Here is a 17,557-nt window from a genome sequence, read left to right as displayed (position 1 = left end):
AGGAATCAGCTCCGCAACTCCGTGATCAGCACGGACAGGAATCAGCTCCGCAACTCCGTGATCAGCACGGACAGGAATCAGCTCCGCAACTCCGTGATCAGCACGGACAGGAATCAGCTCCGCGACTCCGTGATCAGCACGGACAGGAATCAGCTCCGCAACTCCGTGATCAGCACGGACAGTAATCAGCTCCGCAACTCCGTGATCAGCACGGACAGGAATCAGCTCCGCAACTCCGTGATCAGCACGGACAGGAATCAGCTCCGCAACTTCGTGATCAGCACGGACAGGAATCAGCTCCGCAACTCCGTGATCAGCACGGACAGGAATCAGCTCCGCAACTCCGTGATCAGCACGAGAAGGAATCGGCTCCGCCGACTCCGTGTTCAGCACGGGCAGGAATCGGCTCCGGAACTCCGTGATCAGCACGGACAGGAATCAGCTCCGCAACTCCGTGATCAGCACGGACAGGAATCAGCTCCGCAACTTCGTGATCAGCACGGACAGGAATCAGCTCCGCAACTCCGTGATCAGCACGGAGAGGAATCAGCTCCGCAACTTCGTGATTAGCACGGACAGGAATCAGCTCCGCAACTCCGTGATCAGCACGGACAGGAATCAGCTCCGCAACTCCGTGATCAGCACGGACAGGAATCAGCTCCGCAACTCCGTGATCAGCACGGACAGGAATCAGCTCCGCAACTCCGTGATCAGCACGGACAGTAATCAGCTCCGCAACTCCGTGATCAGCACGGACAGTAATCAGCTCCTCGTGCAGGCTGCAACCGGCACGACCCAGAACCGCAGCATCAGGCCATGACCCCAGGAAGAAAGCCAGGCGTCCGCGCAAAACTTGGTCCGCGCAAACCCCGGCATAGCCGCACCTGAAACAAGAAAACCCAACAAACCGAGACAGTACCAGACCAACCATCGGAATTCGACAAAATCTGAAAGAAATAGAAAGTTTATACGAGACATCGTGGTACTACTACGGGAGCTCATGTCACCTCTTCAAAAACGATAAGACTCCCTTAAGACACTTGGGCGAGATTGAAGTGAATCCAAACTCCACCATCGACGCAGAACAAATCCACGGTCAGTCACGGCTCACCTGAAAAGAAAGAAAAATACAAGACAGTACCAGAAAACAAACCATCTCCACCAAGTACACATGAAAACAAACAAAAATACAAGACGGCACCAGGAACAGACGCATGGACACCAAGGCTCCCAGTGGAGAGTGGAGAAGTTAGTCGATACCCTAGCAAATCGCATTTGCCGGGATGCGATTCGCCGAGATATCAAATAAACAAGATATTACGAGCGACAGAGAAAGTTTTTTATTGCTTTCAAGCCACATATTAGCACGCTACAAAGCTCCTGAAAGACAAAGACACGGTTAGGTGTGTAAACCTGCGATTCCCGTAAGCTGTGCATGTTTGTGAAGCGGCGAACACGAAACAGAAGCAGAGAAAAGTTCATCCAAGTTTTATTAATAACCGCTACAAGTATACAGGGGAGAAGCTATTTCACAAAAGAAACTACTGCAACCTAGAAAAAAAAAAAAAAAAAACATTTCGCGAAAGTCACCCTTGCCGTCTAAAGCAAAGTAAATCGTAAAAGAAAAACTCGACGCCAAAAACAAAAAATGTCCTTAAAAAAAATAGTCCGAGACAAGAAAGGTGGCACAACCAAGTTCTAACGGTGTGCGAGCAGTCGTTCCAATTGAAAAGTGCCGCGTGAATCAGCCTCCAGACTACGAGGCCATCGAGGCACAACGCGTCCACGTTCAGCTGCGGCCCATCTGAAAAGAAATAAATACAAGAAAGTATATCAGTAAACACATTACCAAACCTACCAATGTCCCATTGGATTGCGTAGATTTATTCGATATCCAGCAAACTGCATTCGGCGGGATGCCACTTGCTCTAATATTGGCTACCTAAATAATAATAATAAACCAGGCAATACAGTGACTAGGAAAGTCCTTCATATTCAAGAGCCGCGCATTGATGACACATTCGCACACTGAAAAAAAGTTCCTGAAAGGCAACGACACGGTTAGATATGCAAGCCTGCGATTCCCGGAAGCTGTGCGTGTTTGTGAAGGGAGGGGAGCACAAAAGACAAGCACATAAAATGATTTTTCAATTTTTATTATAAACCAGTACACAATTCCGAAGGCAGAGAGATGCTTCAAACACGACTACGGACCTTCAAAGTACACGGCAAGGCAGAATCACCGGATGACGGCGCTCTATTTCATTTTAAGCGACATACGCGCGCGCCGTGGAGAAATAGTGAATCCCACTTACTTGCAGCCGAATGTCCCAGCCGACAAGCGGTGGATACAAACAGCCTGATGCGAAGTTCTCGTAGGTGAAGGCCACGACGCCGACGAGGGTCTCGACGCCGAGGGTCACGTCGACCTGAAAATCCCCGTCCCAAAAGCCAGACCGCCTAAAAAGCAACTATGTACGCGCTTCAACCGCGAGCGCTGCAACTTGTGTTTTTGCGACGCTGAGAGAGAGAGAGAGCAACTTTAATGGGTCTCCTGCAGTAACCCCTATCATCCCACCCTCTCAGGTGGGTTCTTGGGGCGACGTGGCCGGACGTCTTCTTAGCGGGGAGAGCCGCTCGCGGCGGGCTTCAGCGTACTCGGGTTAACCCTTTCTGCTTCCATCCCGTCCGGTCGCTGCTTCTCGAGTGCCGCTAGGATCTGCTGGACGGCCGTGTGTTGGACGTCGTAGTCTTCGGATCTCTTCGCCTCCTCCATGAGGGGCGGAAGAACGACGCTGAGTATGGCTTTTGCGACAGGGGAGCAGTTGGCCCCGCTATGCGCCCAGTCTCGCGGCTAACCTTAGAACCGGTACGCAGGACTCGAACCAACATCGCGAACGCGAGCTGATCTTAGCCTATGCATGCCCTAGAGTTCCAGTCTTGTGTAGTTTTTGTTTGGTTTCCCACTAGAGGCCAACGCCCGTGTCGCGTATAACGGGGATTTGAGCCGAAGATGTGGCTCCCCCGTCTGCTCACCCAAGATGATGAGTCCCGCGGCGGCCCTTGTGGACACGTCCGGATCGCCTCGCACAACACCGCACACTGTTCAATCCTAGTCTCACTGGCACAGCACCGAGGAGTGGCCGGGCTCGTCGCACAACCCCGACGATTGGACGGTCTCGCCGTCACACCAACGAGGATTTGTAGCTGCGAAAGAGAGGCAAAATCAGGGCAAAAGCTTGTCAAGGGCACGTGTTGTTAGCGACTCCAGCCGTCAAGTTCCAAGCATGGATTGAGCACGCGCCCGATAGGTTCGATATCTACAGTGGCAGAGCGCGCCTCTCGAATTAAGCTTTCCGCAGTGCTTTGGCTGCGCGCATAGCATCGAGGCATTGTAAGGCAGGAAGCTGGCGCTGGAAGCGGGACAACTGAAGCTCGTCCGTGCCGTTCTGACCTCGAGTCGACAATGACTAAAACTATATAAACGCTAGGCCCAAAGAAACCAACTCCTCGAAGAATCCTCGGCTAAGGCAAAAAGTACAAAAGCTCGCCGATTCTCTCATGGGCCTGAAACAGAAGCTTACCCTCTTAATAGTACGCAAAAAAAAAGTAAAAGAAAAGGAGCTTATTTAGCCAGGGGTTGGTTCACTGAACATTAAACCTCGGTCCCCTTACCCATAGCCACAATATAAGGAAATGTATCATATTCCAACTTCGTCCTTTTATTTTTTCCTTAGGTCCAGTTAGCACTTGTGCCCATGATTTGACAAGGAAGCGCCAATTATAATACAAGTGAATTTTGTGTGTAATTCCTCCTGTATCCCTTCTGAGATGGGCGGTATTTTCAAAACAAATAAATAAATACGTTCACCTGCGCGGACACAAACAAATCTATAAAACTTTCTTTTTTTTGCGAGTGGCATTGACGATGACTGCGGGTCAACGTAGCAACGAATAAAATAAGTTCAGCAGCGATGTTGGCAGTAGCAAAGCAAAGTATATCGTAAAAGAAAAAAGCTCGCCGCCAAAAACAAAAAAAAAAAAAATGACCCAAAAAAAATAGTCCGAGACAAGAAAGGTGGCACAACCAAGTTCTAACGGTGTGCGAGCAGTGGTTCCGATTGAAAAGTGCCGCGTGAATCAGCCTCCAGACTACGAGGCCATCGAGGCACAACGCGTCCACGTTCAGCTGCGGCCCATCTGAAAAGAAATAAATACAAGAAAGTATCAATAAACACATTTCCAACCCTACCAATGTCCCCATTGGATTGCGTAGAGTCATTCGATTTCTAGCAAATCTCATTCGGCGGGGTGCCACAATATTAAACCAGGTAATAAATACAGTGACTAGGAAAGTCCTTCATATTCAAGAGCCGCGCATTGATGACACATTCGCACACTGAAAAAAAGGTCCTCAAAGGAAACGACGCGGTTAGGTATGCAAGCCTGCGATTCTCGGAAGCTGTGCGTGTTTGTGAAGGGAGGGAAGCACGAAAGACAAGCACATAAAATGATATTTCAACTTTTATTATAAACCAGTACACAATTCCGAAGGCCAAGAGATGCTTCTAACACGACTGCGGACCTTCAAAATACCGGGAAAGGCAGAATCACCGTGTGACTGTGCGCTATTTGATTTTAAGGGATATACGCGCACGCCGTCGAGAAATAGTGAATCCCACTTACTTGCAGCCGAATGTCCCAGCCGACAAGCGGTGGATACAAACAGCCTGATGCGAAGTTCTCGTAGATGAAGGCCACGACGCCGACGAGGGTCTCGACGCCGAGGGTCACGTCGACCTGAAAATCCCCGTCCCAAAAGCCAGACCGCCTAAAACACAACTATGTACGCGCTTCAACCGCGAGCGCTGGAACTTAGGTTTTTGCGACGCTGAGTATGGCTTTTGCGACAGGGGAGCAGTTGGCCCCGCTATGCGCCCAGTCTCGCGGCTAACCTTAGAACCGGTACGCAGGACTCGAACCAACATCGCGAACGCGAGCTGATCTTAGCCTATGCATGCCCTAGAGTTCCAGCCCTGTGTAGTTTTTGTTTGGTTTCCCACTAGAGGCCAACGCCCGTGTCGCGTATAACGGGGATTTGAGCCGAAGATGTGGCTCCCCCGTCTGCTCACCCAAGATGACGAGTCCCGCGGCGGCCCTTGTGGACACGTCCGGATCGGCGCGCACAACACCGCACACTGTTCAGTCCAAGTTTCACTGGCACAACACCGAGGAATGGTCGCGCTCGTCGCACAACCCCAACGATTGGACGGTCTCGCCGTCACACCAACGAGGATTTGTAGCTGCGAAAGAGAGAGGCAAAAGCTTGTCAAATGCAACCATCCCAAATGCCACCTAGCCAACAGACTTCTAGCAGACCGTACGCTATAGGAGCAATGCATATCTTAGGAATAACACTCCAGGCAAGGCGACAGACGGCGAGTTCCAGTGGCGCTCAACATTAAACCAACTACAGTAAAGCTGCGGTTTCACATTTATGTTCCACATCTTCGTAACAGACATAAAGGTTAGCTGCCCGAAAAATTTCCGTTTCCCGGGTGACGACACTTTGAACAGTTATCATTACAACTAAGCCCATGTTGGCCTTCCACAGCCAAATTTTTTATAAACGTTGTCTCAAATTCGTGGTATATATTGCCCATGATGGCGGAAGAGCTAACGTTTGGAAGAGTCACACCAAGAATCGATCCAACATTACAAAAGAAAAAAAAAACTATTAAAACACGCGCAGCTGCACTATGACCGCTCGAATAAAACGAATAGTTCGAATTAAAAAGAAAAAAGGCAGAGATAATTTGCGTTTGTGCCCATTAGATACATGAAAATTTCGCGTTTGATTTTACCGTTTTGTTAAAACACCCGCTGTACAAAAAAAAAATCTTGAAACACAAATGTAGAAGAGACAGGGAAAGTCAGTCAGAGGCTGACTGGCTGACCCCTTACGCTGTCGCTTCTTCTTAGGTTGTTTCAAGATTTTTTCGCCCAGCCTCGGATGTTCTAACAAAACGATAAAATCAAACGTGACCTTTTTAATTTAATTGTTTATACGCTTTCTAGCTTTTAACACCCAGGCTAAAAATGCCGACTCGGTGATCTCTGACGACTTTGCAGGCGAGAGCTAGTGCGCATGCACAAAGCGCGTCGCACAAAAAAAAAAAAAAAAAAAAAAAAAAAAACGACCGTTATTACGGTTGTTTATCTGTTCGCGAACGTGCGGCATCAAACTGCGCACCCCAACATTCCCAACGTCGTCGTGTTCAAAGTCAGCACGACAGTGTCGTCCCGTTACCTCACACGAATTGAAAACGATACCACAAAACTACAAACGATATCGCAAGCTCCAATTTTTCCAGACGGCCCGGAAGTGACTCAGTTAGTGTACGGCCCCTTTGTCTTAGCTCACTTCGCAAAGCCTGGAGGCTTTCAGACGCGTTCCTGCTTCCGACTCCGACTTTGCGGAGTTGAAAACAAGACAGTGCACACAGCGCACGAGAATCCGAACATCGAACTTGTAGCACGGCACGCGATGAAGAGCAAAAACGCTTAACCAAGAAACGCTGGCGCGCGCGCAAAAAAAAAAAAAGCAAGGCCTAACAACTCACCTTCGGACGTCACTGAGAGCAACTAACCAACACGGAGAAACTGGGAAAGAAAACGTGATTCTGGACAATTTCTTTTATATAGTCCGTTGAGACTGCTGGCTCGGAACCGTGCGGATCTAATTCAAGCCCCGACCAGGGCGCCCCTTGCGGCAAACGGGTCCGTTGCATCGGGCATCTTCTGCCAGTCGCTGCGTTGGTTGTGCGTTGTAGTGGTTAAGCGCTGTAATTTCTGAGATGGTTATTCCGCACCAAGAAAGCCGCAACAATTGCTGCGTGGTCGGCAACATCGCGCACGGCACGAAGTACTATACACCGACACGCGGGCTTGACGTCACGGCGCTGCGGCGGCGCTGCGATCGCGCCGGAGTCGGGGGGTGTGGGCAAAAGAGCGCACGTTTCGCATGGGCGTCATGGCATTTCAGCATGCCGCAAAGCTGTGCTGCCGTTAATTGCACCCAAATGTGCAAGAAAAGTCGCGGAATGAGTTTCCACAAGTTCCCGGCAGACTCTGAAAGGCCAAGAAGGTGGATAATATCCGTGGATCGAAAATTATGGTCTCCTCGCGCGAACGACCGCTTGTGCGGCAAGCACTTTCTTGGAGGCAAGTGCGGCTTCCGTTTCAATCTCCGTCCCGAGGCTTGCTTATGCGCAGGGAAACCGTCGTCTGATCGAGACCACCCGGATTTTGTTGCCACAGTGTTTGCGCACAAAGCACCGGCCAAGCGCCCGTCGGAGGCTCGCTACGCCCGTGCTACCAAGCAGAAGGGGATCGGCGGCAGAACGGCAATGTTGTAGGCGTTACCGAAAAAAAGTAACGGAATACGTTACACGTTACTTGCAAATCAAAGGTACACGTTACTGAGCTAAGTTGCCTAAAAATAAAAGGAACGCGTTACCGCTACCGATAAAAAGTAACGCACGTTACTTCTGCGTTACTTTTTAAATTATGATTTAACACGTTTTATGGTTTTGACGATAAAGGTGTGCATAAGCTCATATATCAAGAAACATTATGTTCATGCAGAAACTGAACATAATTACTTTACCTCTTTTTACGGTTTCAGCTAAATAGTCATGAGAAAAAAATGAAAGAAAAACAGAGCTTGACGCCTAAAAACACGGAAAAAATTGAAGTGTAATTGTAGTAACGAGGTAACGAAACTACGCTACTTGAAATAGTAACGTAAGTACGTTACCTGTTACTGCGTCGAACAAGGAGCGAGTAGTTTACCACGTTACCGAAAAAAGTAACGCGTTCCTGGTAACACCGTTACTTGTAACGTATTACCGCCAAACTGCAGAACGGACAAAGCGTTACTGCTTGTCATGCCTTGTGGTCATGAGAGTAAGAAGAATAACATACTTTTACTTGAAGACGCTGTGTGTACTTATTTCATTAATAAAGCACTTCCGCAGACCCAGAGTCTGCTGATCCCGCCGGCAGTGCGGAAACCGAATTGAAGTAATCGTAGGCCTCGAGAGATTGTACGCCTGCACCGTGTCGGCCGTGAACTGGCTGGGCGAAAAAACTAAGTAAACGACGACGTGAGCCGTCGACTTCGGTGACAGCAAGTTCACGTCGGAAGCCCGGCAGGCCTTTTTTACGGCGTACGGATCCTCGTAGGCAACGCTGTCCACGCACAGTTTGTCTCGATACCGCCGCCGTTCAGGCTCGGGTAGCGAGCTCAAATAGTCGGGCATAACATACGACATACCTTCTGAGGAAATACTACCTACATATAAAGCTAGAAGCGTCCCTACAGCGTCAACAACGAGCGCACGCCACACAACGCAATGGCGAAAACACGGACAGCCGGGTCGCTTTTGCCCACATAGCTACCGCGCATGCGCGGCCTTCCGGCCGTGTTGGTAAACAGAGCCGCTCCGCGTGTCGGTCTATACATCGTCCCTTCGAAGCCGTACGAGGCGGAGTACTGCGCGACCTGGGTACGACTTGTGCGTCCGTACAGGTTAGTGGCGTTCCTTACCTTCCAGTTCGCGCTTTGTTTAAGCTGCTGACGAATAATACAATTAACTTTTTTTTCTCTTCTAGCGACGATGGAACAGCATCGACACCGACGGCAAACTCTAAAGTATGCAGCAAATACTTCACCGGAATCGAGAAGCGGAATGCTGTCGCCCTCCTAAGCCTACCGTTGGATGTTTCCATCAGCCTACAGGAAGATAGTAAAGAAAATCACGGAACGGCGCGAAAAAAAATCGCCCAGTTATTGTCGAGCTGATTCAGAAATAAACGTACATAATTACCGCAGTCCACTCAACGCCAACAAAGTTTTTTTGCGGGCGCGCTTAATTTTGTTTGCAGAGTACGGCGCTCCGTGACATCCACTAGTCCGTCGAAACGGACCTCCTTCACGTCGCACACGCGGCCAGATTCAGGAAACAGTTTTCTCTTCGTCATATTGGCACCACGGAAGCTTTCTGGATTCGTAACCGCCTTAAACCCCGTCGTAATCACCCCGGGAGCACTGTCCGCTGTGCTGCTAATCGCCACTGCTTCCCCCCGATGATTCTGCACCGGCTAGCGAAGAAGCTTTCCGGATTCTTAGTCGCCCACTGTCCTCTGTGCTGTTCGTTGCTATTACTTCGCGATGATTCTGAGCCGGCGGCACCGGCTTCCGAAGGAACTTTCCGAACTCGTAACTGCCTTAAATTCCGTCGTAATCACGACGGGGACACTGTCCGCCGTGCTGTTCGTCGCCATTGCTGCCCGATGCTCCTGCGGCGGCTACCGCCAGGTCGCGGCGAACAATAGGCGACTGCCTCGACACGGCCGGCTTGCTCGCTTCCGTTCGTCAGGGCCGTCGTGTTCCATTTATACGTCTCTCGATGTATTTCGCAGTGTGACTCTCGGGTTACGTATGTGTTACGTAATAACCCTTCTCATGAGCCTTTGGTATTGAAACCGCGCCCCTGGTGGGCTATGGTTTTCGCTCCATGTTTTTAGGATCAGAGTTAATAACTCTCTGTAGCTTCGGAATTCCAAGAACTCCCCAAATTGCACCACTTTTGTCCCTATTGGGTCATCCAAATTAAGGCGCACATGCAAAGATATATATATATATAGCCCCGGTTCTAATCAGTAAATAATTATGAGACATCATAAATGTAATCAGGAACACGAAAGTCGCTTGTTCAAAGTGTTACAAAGCGCTGCTTTTAAACTGTGATCCAACTCCGAGTTCGGTCTGCAGGGACATCCCGTCCCTAGGTCCGAATGTTCGCGTAATTTGCATTGAGTGACACCCGAACGGACTTCGGCGATGAAAATGTAGCTGCGGTGTCTTAATTATGATGTTACAAGGCAGAGGAACGTGCCTGAAATTGATCTAGCAGTATCTACATGATCTCGTGAACGTTTTCGGAAGCCTCATATGTTAGTTGTCTTTACCTGCGCTGGTTGTCGGTCAGCCCTTTGATGGTCTGCTAACGAAGCGATGCGCACAGGGCGTATCTTTTCGGCAACAGATGAAACAAATCTTTTGTCAAAAAAGTCCTTAGCAAGCTCGCCACATTCGCTTGTTCTTGGGGCATGGCAAGGAGGCCAGCTTATATTATGGAATGGTTGTCCCTTGGCGCTCGTATACAGGGCCAACAAGTGCAGAAGGAGTGTTTCACTTGACGTGCCTAGCAGATAACATATAGAAAACAGAAAAGACGCATGCGAGATTTTTTGTTTGTTTTATTGTTTCCTTTGCTTCTTCGCAACTTATATGCATCGCAATAACGGGCTATATTGCTCCTATTTTCAAGTAAAGCGTCCAGGTCGGCCGATGTTTTCGTCGATAACGGAACTTGGTGGATTCTCGGGCCTCGAAGTTTTTGCCTGTAATTATTACACTCCATTTTTTCTATGTCTCTGTGTTTGTGCGTGCGAGCGCGTTTTTGTGCGTTCGTTTGTTTGTTTGTGATTCATTGTGATCCAACAAGGGATGGTGTGAACTGTTGATCGCCGACTATACTCCGCGACAACTTTTCTTGGCAATGCAGTAGAAGGTACAGGCCTGCGTTCCCTCTCCCATTTTGAGTCTGCGCAGGCTCTCCTCCTCTCCCTATTTCCAGGGAGAGGAGAGCCTGCGCACACTCATAATGGGAGAGGGAACGCAGGCCTGTACCTTCCACTGCATTGCCAAGAAAAGTTGTCGCGGACTTCCCACTTTCCTTCAGAGTGAACGCGCAAGGGGACGATTGCTGAAGCGGTATCGAGGCAGTGGCGTACCAACTTGTTCTTGAGTGGGGGGGCAAACCTTATAAGCGTACCCCCCCGAGTCGCACATTTTTACTAGTGATGGGCCGAACCTTTGCCGAATCAAAAATTCGGCGGAGCTTTTGCCGAACTTTTCTAAAGATTCGGCAAAGATACAGCAAAAAATGCACTGTTAATTACCAGACTTAACGTTGATATTTAGTTTTTGACAAAAAAAAAAAAAAAGGTTTTTTTTCCTCTTAATTTAAATACAACATATAGTGCCTGTTGACAGAGTTATTACTAATAGTAAGGTGAGATTCTACAAGATAGTTGTGTCGGTGTCGCTTTTGGTGTTTACTGGCAATTTTAGTGTCTGTTTGAAGAATGTGGCGTGACAACGAGGTTGGGTAGTAGCCGGCGCAGTCACAAATCGCGCTACGAGAGTTTAAATTTTGAGGCCTCATCAGCGCAAGCCAGCAAGTGTGTGTGGTGCAAATGCAATAACACTGCGTTTTTACTTTCTCTAAGAGTCGCCGTTTTGTCCGTGAAAACGAATGCAACAGTTGCTGACCCTTCACCAGAAGAGGTAACAGTATTGTAAATATGCAGGTTTTTCGATTTGAGTCACTTGACGTCAGCTTTACATGAAAGTGTGCGTCCCATAATCGCAACGTGCCGTTTTTAACCTTTAAAATGCCGGTTTCTGATGTTAGGACACACACGGACGTTTAGAAAGATGGGAAGAGTTAGGAATGTCGAATGTGCAACGTCGAGCGTGTATAGTTCTGTGTTTGGTTTTATGCAGATACATGAAAATCGCGAAATAATGCGAACTAAAAAGCAATATTATTTTGTTTTGGCACAAACTACTTGTGATCCGGAAACAGGATTGTTATAATAATAGTAATACTACTACTACTACTACTAATAATAATAATAATTTTATTTGCACGTACTGATGGTTTGCGGTGGTTTGTGGTGGTTTGCGGGGCTAGGCAGATAGGTGAGAACCCTTACTCAGATTAACACACACTACGGCGCACTACTACAAAAGTACACTCACTCCTTACACACGGAAAAGAAAGGAAAAATTCAAAAGCACCGCGCTGACTGACAACTCGTTTTTATATACTTTGTCTTCTTCTGTGTCTGGAACTACCGAATTTCCCGAATCACGCTCATCAATTTCCTAGGCGCCTAGAAAATGTTTTTCTTTTTCTGTCAGGTTCAAAGATGGTATATTGAAGCAGTTCTCATAATTCCTGACGATGTGTTCGGCTTCTATAATTTCTCTCGTTAAGTGATTTCTGCGCCTACCTAAAATTGTACCAGATGGCCGGAGTTAGCTCTGATGCTATTTGTGTTTACGGAGCCTGTCATTAAGGCATCGTCTAGTCTGCCTTATGTACATTTTCCCACACGAAAAAGGAAATGAGTACACCACTTCCTCCGCGCACTCAACGAAGCTGTCCTGATGTTTCTTGGTACAAGTTACTGTTCGGTGGGAATATGATGAGTTAAAGGGCAACCCCGCTTCATTTTTGGTTTTGAAAAAACAATGCAGTCCTCTTCAGTATCGCCTAGGAAGACCACACGTGAAATCTTACGACGCAGTTCTGTCTAAATGTTTCTTAAACGGTCCGGCAAACTTTGCAACTCGCCAAGTTGCCGAAATCGGCTGACTTGAGCGGGCGAATTCAGGCGCAACCAACAGCGCAGTCAAGGCTACGGCATGGGCGGAGCCAACATTGAGCTAAACGCCATCTACATGGCCCCCTTTTACTTGTTTTCACTTCTCCGGGCCAGAGCCTCTCCGGGCGGCGTATTAGCAAACCATATCCCGTACAGTGCCTGGCCACGCCCCCTTCGGCGCGACGCAAAAGCGGCCATTTCATTGGTTTTCAAAATGTCACGTGACATGACGTTACTTCCGCGCCGTTTGAATGCATTTGAGCGCGTTTTCGTCTCGTCAAGATGGCGTCCGCCGCTACGCTGGTGGGTGAGACGCGCGTTACGCTGCGCCGCTGCAAACACTTCGTTTCACGCGCGTGCCTAGATGACTCGAATGCTTTCAACTTAGCGATGTGAACTCGTTTTTCGGTAAGATGAACGCCCAGGACTGCACGCCGAGATGATGCCACCGCATACGCGCCGCTGCCGAAGTCGCCCATACGAGTACGACCACTACGATCGTCGAAGTTCGCCGCTGCACCGTAGCACCAAATGCTAGCAGGAGGACGGCTCGACGCGGACGCAATGCTTTTTATACGTGAATATGTTCTCGTTACGCGAATTCGCGCCTAATCGTGACACGGGCGCGCTGTGCGCCTGATGTCTACGCGCTTTCCAGTGCGAATTCGGAAAGCTATGGAGGTGTCGTTCTATCACCATCAAAGTACTCGGGCCCCTCAGAATGACTGACACCTTCAGTAAACGTACCGCAGTAGGTTGGAGTTGCGCATCTCACGACATAATGCTACAGCGTATGCTGTAGCATTATGTCGGCATGCAGTCCTGGGCGTTCATCTTACCGAAAAACGAGTTCACATCGCCGAGGTGAAAGCATTAGTTGCTAGCATTTGGTGCTACGGCGCAGCGGCGAACTCCAAGAATCGTTATGGGTCGTACTCGTAGGGGCGACTTCGGCAGCGGCGCGTATGCGGTGGCATCATCTCGGCGTGCAGTCCTGGGCGTTCATCTTACCGAAAAACGAGTCCACATTGCTAAGTTGAAAGCATTCGAGTCATCTAGGCACGCGCGTGAAACGAAGGGTTTGCAGCGGCGCAGCGGAACGCGCGTCTCACCCACCAGCGTAGTGGCGGACGCCATCTTGACGAGACGAAAACGCGCTCAAATGCGTTCAAACGGCGCGGAAGTGACGTCATGTCACGTGACATTTTGAAAACCAATGAAATGGCCGCTTTTGCGTCGCGCCGAAGGGGGCGTGGCCAGGCACTGTACGGGATATGGTTTGCTAATACGCCTCCGGGCGAGCGTAGCGCATGACGTCAGCAACGCTGCCTCTCGGCGCTCAGCAGTGTCCACGTGATTGGCGTAACGCGCCTGCGCAGCGCGTTTCTTGGGAGCCGTCCGGCCGCCCGCCGTGGTCCCGCCGTTACCGCCGTCTTTCGCGTCACAACCGCCGTCCTCGTCTCACCGATTGTGATTATTGTCTCTCGGAGTTTCGTCCACACTACGGACACCACGTGCGCGCACACTTATGCCGCAGTTGTGCAGATGTCGTCGAATGCCGTAGACCCCAAAACGTGGCGAAGAGTGCGGGGCAGACGACACTCGCGCCTGCCACACGCCCGCCCCAATCCCGCCCGTCGTTGGGCCGAGGATCACGTGACATCTCGTACCACGTGATGGTCATGTACTTGGCGACCCGAGGCCAATGTTGCCGGGCGGAGCCGAAGTTTCGGTTTCGATTTCCGCTCGTGTTTAAAATCCGATTTAAAAATATATATCCCATTTTTCGCGAAGCAAACGACGTAGTGTGTTTTACTAGGGCTTTTTAATTCGAAATCAATCATTATCTCGAAATCTCCGGAATTTAGCGGAGTTGCCCTTTCACGTGTTTGCACAGGTTGGCAAGCTGATTAGGAGCAGAGAAGACGCCGTCGATGTGTAACTTATTAGCGATTTTTTTTATGCCTTGAGAGAACCTGTGTATGTGGGGAAGAACGACTGGTCTCGTGGTTCTATCTCTGGCTCTTGGTGTGACAGATGTTCTTTTATTTTTGGTTTTCAGTATGCTCTCTGCAATCGATGTTAATAAAGAGATGGGAAATCCGGCCGATGTTAATCTTGATATTTGCGCATCAAAGCTTACTGAAATGGAGTGCTCGCAAGATTAGTGCGCGTGATTCGGGAAATTCGGTAGTTCCAGACGTAGAAGAAGACAAAGTATTTACGCCTCGCAAGTGGGCTCATTTTCGTCCTCTGCGCATGAGAAAGGAAGTAGCGGTGACGTCAAAACGCCGAGCCCCGATTGGCTGATCGTGACCCCCTATCTGACCGTCGTCTGCTCCTTCGCAACGTCGTCTGCTCGCAACGTCGTCTGCGCCTGTCTTACCTTTCCTGCGACTTTCGGAAGTGCAGGTCTTTACGAGCGAGCTCGACTTCGCCCTTCAGAGAGGGCAGACGAAATAACTCGAGCGGTACGTTGTTTTTGTCTAACAGTTATCAGACGCGCATCAAGGAGAGAAGTCAAAGGACTCACTGGCGAGGTGTCCCGAGGCGCCGAGGTTTGTTTGCTAAGAACCGAGAGGTGAGCGTCCCGCAAGTTCCCTCCCAAATACTTTTTCCCTCCATTCGTGTGCGGCGAGACTCCTCACTCTTTAACGGCGTCGGCAGGTTGGCGCAGTTAACGTCGTCTGCTTTACGTCTGCTAGTCAAGGCGATGGCTGCTTTACCTTTCCTGCGTCTTTCGGAGATTCACCGCTTTTTCACCGGTAAGAGTCACCGCTGCCTCGGAAAACAAGGAGATAATAAGAGGAAGAGATTGACCTCTTAATCTAAAATTGAGGTCAGCGATCAAAGTATAATACGTGAAGGGTTCACAAGGGTCGCGCGGGCACATTCCATTTAGCGCGCCAGCCGGTCGTGGGCAAACGGTATGCGGAGGGCAAGTTCGTCTGCTTCTTGCGCAGGGGGTAGCGGTGACGTCAGAACGCCGAGCCCTGATTGGCTGATCGCGCCCCCCTATCTGAGCGTCGTCTGCTCCTTTGAAACGTCGTCTGCTCGCAACGTCGTCTGCGTCTGTCTTACCTTTCCTGCGACTTTCGGAAGCGCAGAGGCCAGATTCAAGAAACGATCTTACGCCAAAAATGTGCGTAGGACAAAACTTAAGAACAAATTCGTATTCACGAAACGAAATTTTCGTAAGTTTTGCGCAGGTTACGACGAAATCCTACGGCAGCTCCGAAGCTGTCTTACGCACTTCTTACGATCAAATCAGCATGGCCGACAGCGTCGCGGTCGCGACGACCCGCGGACGTTTATTTGTCTACCTGCGCTTCCGACGCGTCCCGACTTCAAGCAGCGAGAAAAAATTAAGAAGTACTGGAAACAGACCACGACGAACAAGAACGCTGGATTCACAAACACCCGGGAAAAGCTCCAACGGCCTCGATTCCACCGAACGCGACCAAACGAGCTGGGCAGTTAGGCCTTAAAGATTAAAACAGCGCAAGGACACGGACAAGAACAAGACTTTAATCAGTTAGGCCTAGCAGGCGCTCCGCGACTCGGCGACCGTCTGCCCACGACCAGCTGGCGTGCTGAATGGAATATGCCCGTGCGACCCTTGTGAACCCTTCCCGTGTTATACTTTGATCGCTGACCTCAGTTTTAGATTAAGAGGTCAATTTCTTCCTCTTGTTATCTCCTTGTTTCCCGAGGCAACGATGACTCGCCGGTGAAAAAGCGGTGAATCTCCGACAGACGCAGGAAAGGTAAAGCAGCCATCGCTTTGACTAGCAGACGTAAAGCAGACGACGTTAACTGCGCCAACCCGCCGACGCCGTTAAAGAGTGAGGTGTCTCGCCGCACACGAATGGAGGGAAAAAGTATTTGGGAGGGAACTTGCGGACACTAACGCGCTCACTCTCGGTTCTAAGCAAACAAACCTCGGCGCCCCAGGACACCTCGCCAGTGAGTCCTTTGACTTCCCTCCTTGATGTGCGTCTGCTAGTTTTAGACAAAAACAACGTACCGCTCTAGTTATTTCGTCTGCCCTCTCTTAAAGGCGAAGTCGAGTTCGCTCCGAAAGTCGCAGGAAAGGTAAGACAGGCGCAGACGACGTTGCGAGCAGACGACGTTGCAAAGGAGCAGACGACGCTGAGATAGGGGGTCGCGATCAGCCAATCAGGGCTCGGCGTTCTGACGTCACCGCTACTTCCTTTCTCATGCGCAGAAGACGAAAATGAGCCCACTTGCGAGGCGGATTGGCCGAGGACCATCGGAGCACCGCTGCGCCGAGTCGGAGTGCCTGCTAGGCCTATCTGCCGAGCTCGCTTGGTCGGGGTCAGTGGAATCGTGGCCGTTGGAGCATTTCCCGGGTATCTGTGGATCCAGCGTTCTTGTTCGTTGTGGTTTATTTAAAGTACTATTTACTTTTTAGAGCACAGCTCTTAGGCGCCCGTTTCCGGCTTGAGCGGCGTCGGCGTCGCCGTCGGCGTAACCGCGCGGTGCATTATGGGTAAATTTCCCCGCTAAATCTAGCGGAAAAATTTCCCCGCTAAATCTAGCGGAAAAATTTCCCCACTAAATTTAGCGGAAAATTTTCCCCGCTAAATCTAGCGGAAAAATTTCCCCACTAAATCTAGCGGAAAAATTTCCCCGTAAAATCTAGCGGAAAAATTTCCCCGCTAAATCTAGCGGAAAAAATTTCCCGCTAAATCTAGCGGAAAATATTTCCCGCTAAATCTAGTGGAAAAACGTCCCCGCTAAATCTAGCGGAAAAATTTCCCCTCTAAATCTAGCAGAATAATTTTCCCGCTAAATCTAGCGGAAAAATTTCCCCGCTAAATCTAGCGAAAACATTTCCCCGCTAAATCTAGCGGAAAAATTTCCCCGCTATATCTAGCGGAAAAATTTCCCCGCTAATTCTAGCGGAAAATTTTCCCCGCTAAATCTAGCGGAAAAATTTCCCCGTTAAATCTAGCGGAAAAATTTCTCTTGAGGTCAGGTCCCCCGAGGTCACGTGACACCCCGAGGT

General features: G+C 49.7%; 1 protein-coding gene across 1 annotated transcript in view; it reads right to left on the bottom strand.

Moving 5' to 3' along the window:
- LOC8051264 (ovochymase-1) overlaps positions 1-4,988 on the bottom strand; it is a 62,144-nt gene extending 57,156 nt beyond the window's left edge. The window contains exons 1-3 of the mRNA XM_042288632.1: positions 4,956-4,988; positions 4,687-4,800; positions 2,316-2,429 (exon numbers count right to left, since the gene is read on the bottom strand). Of these exons, the coding sequence (XP_042144566.1) occupies positions 2,316-2,429; positions 4,687-4,800; positions 4,956-4,988 (261 nt within the window). The remainder of the gene's footprint in view (positions 1-2,315; positions 2,430-4,686; positions 4,801-4,955) is intronic.
- Positions 4,989-17,557: the final 12,569 nt, after the last annotated feature.

The sequence above is a fragment of the Ixodes scapularis genome, unplaced genomic scaffold (assembly GCF_016920785.2).
Source record: "Ixodes scapularis isolate PalLabHiFi unplaced genomic scaffold, ASM1692078v2 PGA_scaffold10__122_contigs__length_95168666, whole genome shotgun sequence".
NCBI classification, from domain to species: Eukaryota; Metazoa; Arthropoda; class Arachnida; order Ixodida; family Ixodidae; genus Ixodes; species Ixodes scapularis.
The sequence above is the reverse complement of the archived record's forward strand: the minus strand, read 5'-3'. Positions and strand labels throughout refer to the sequence as shown.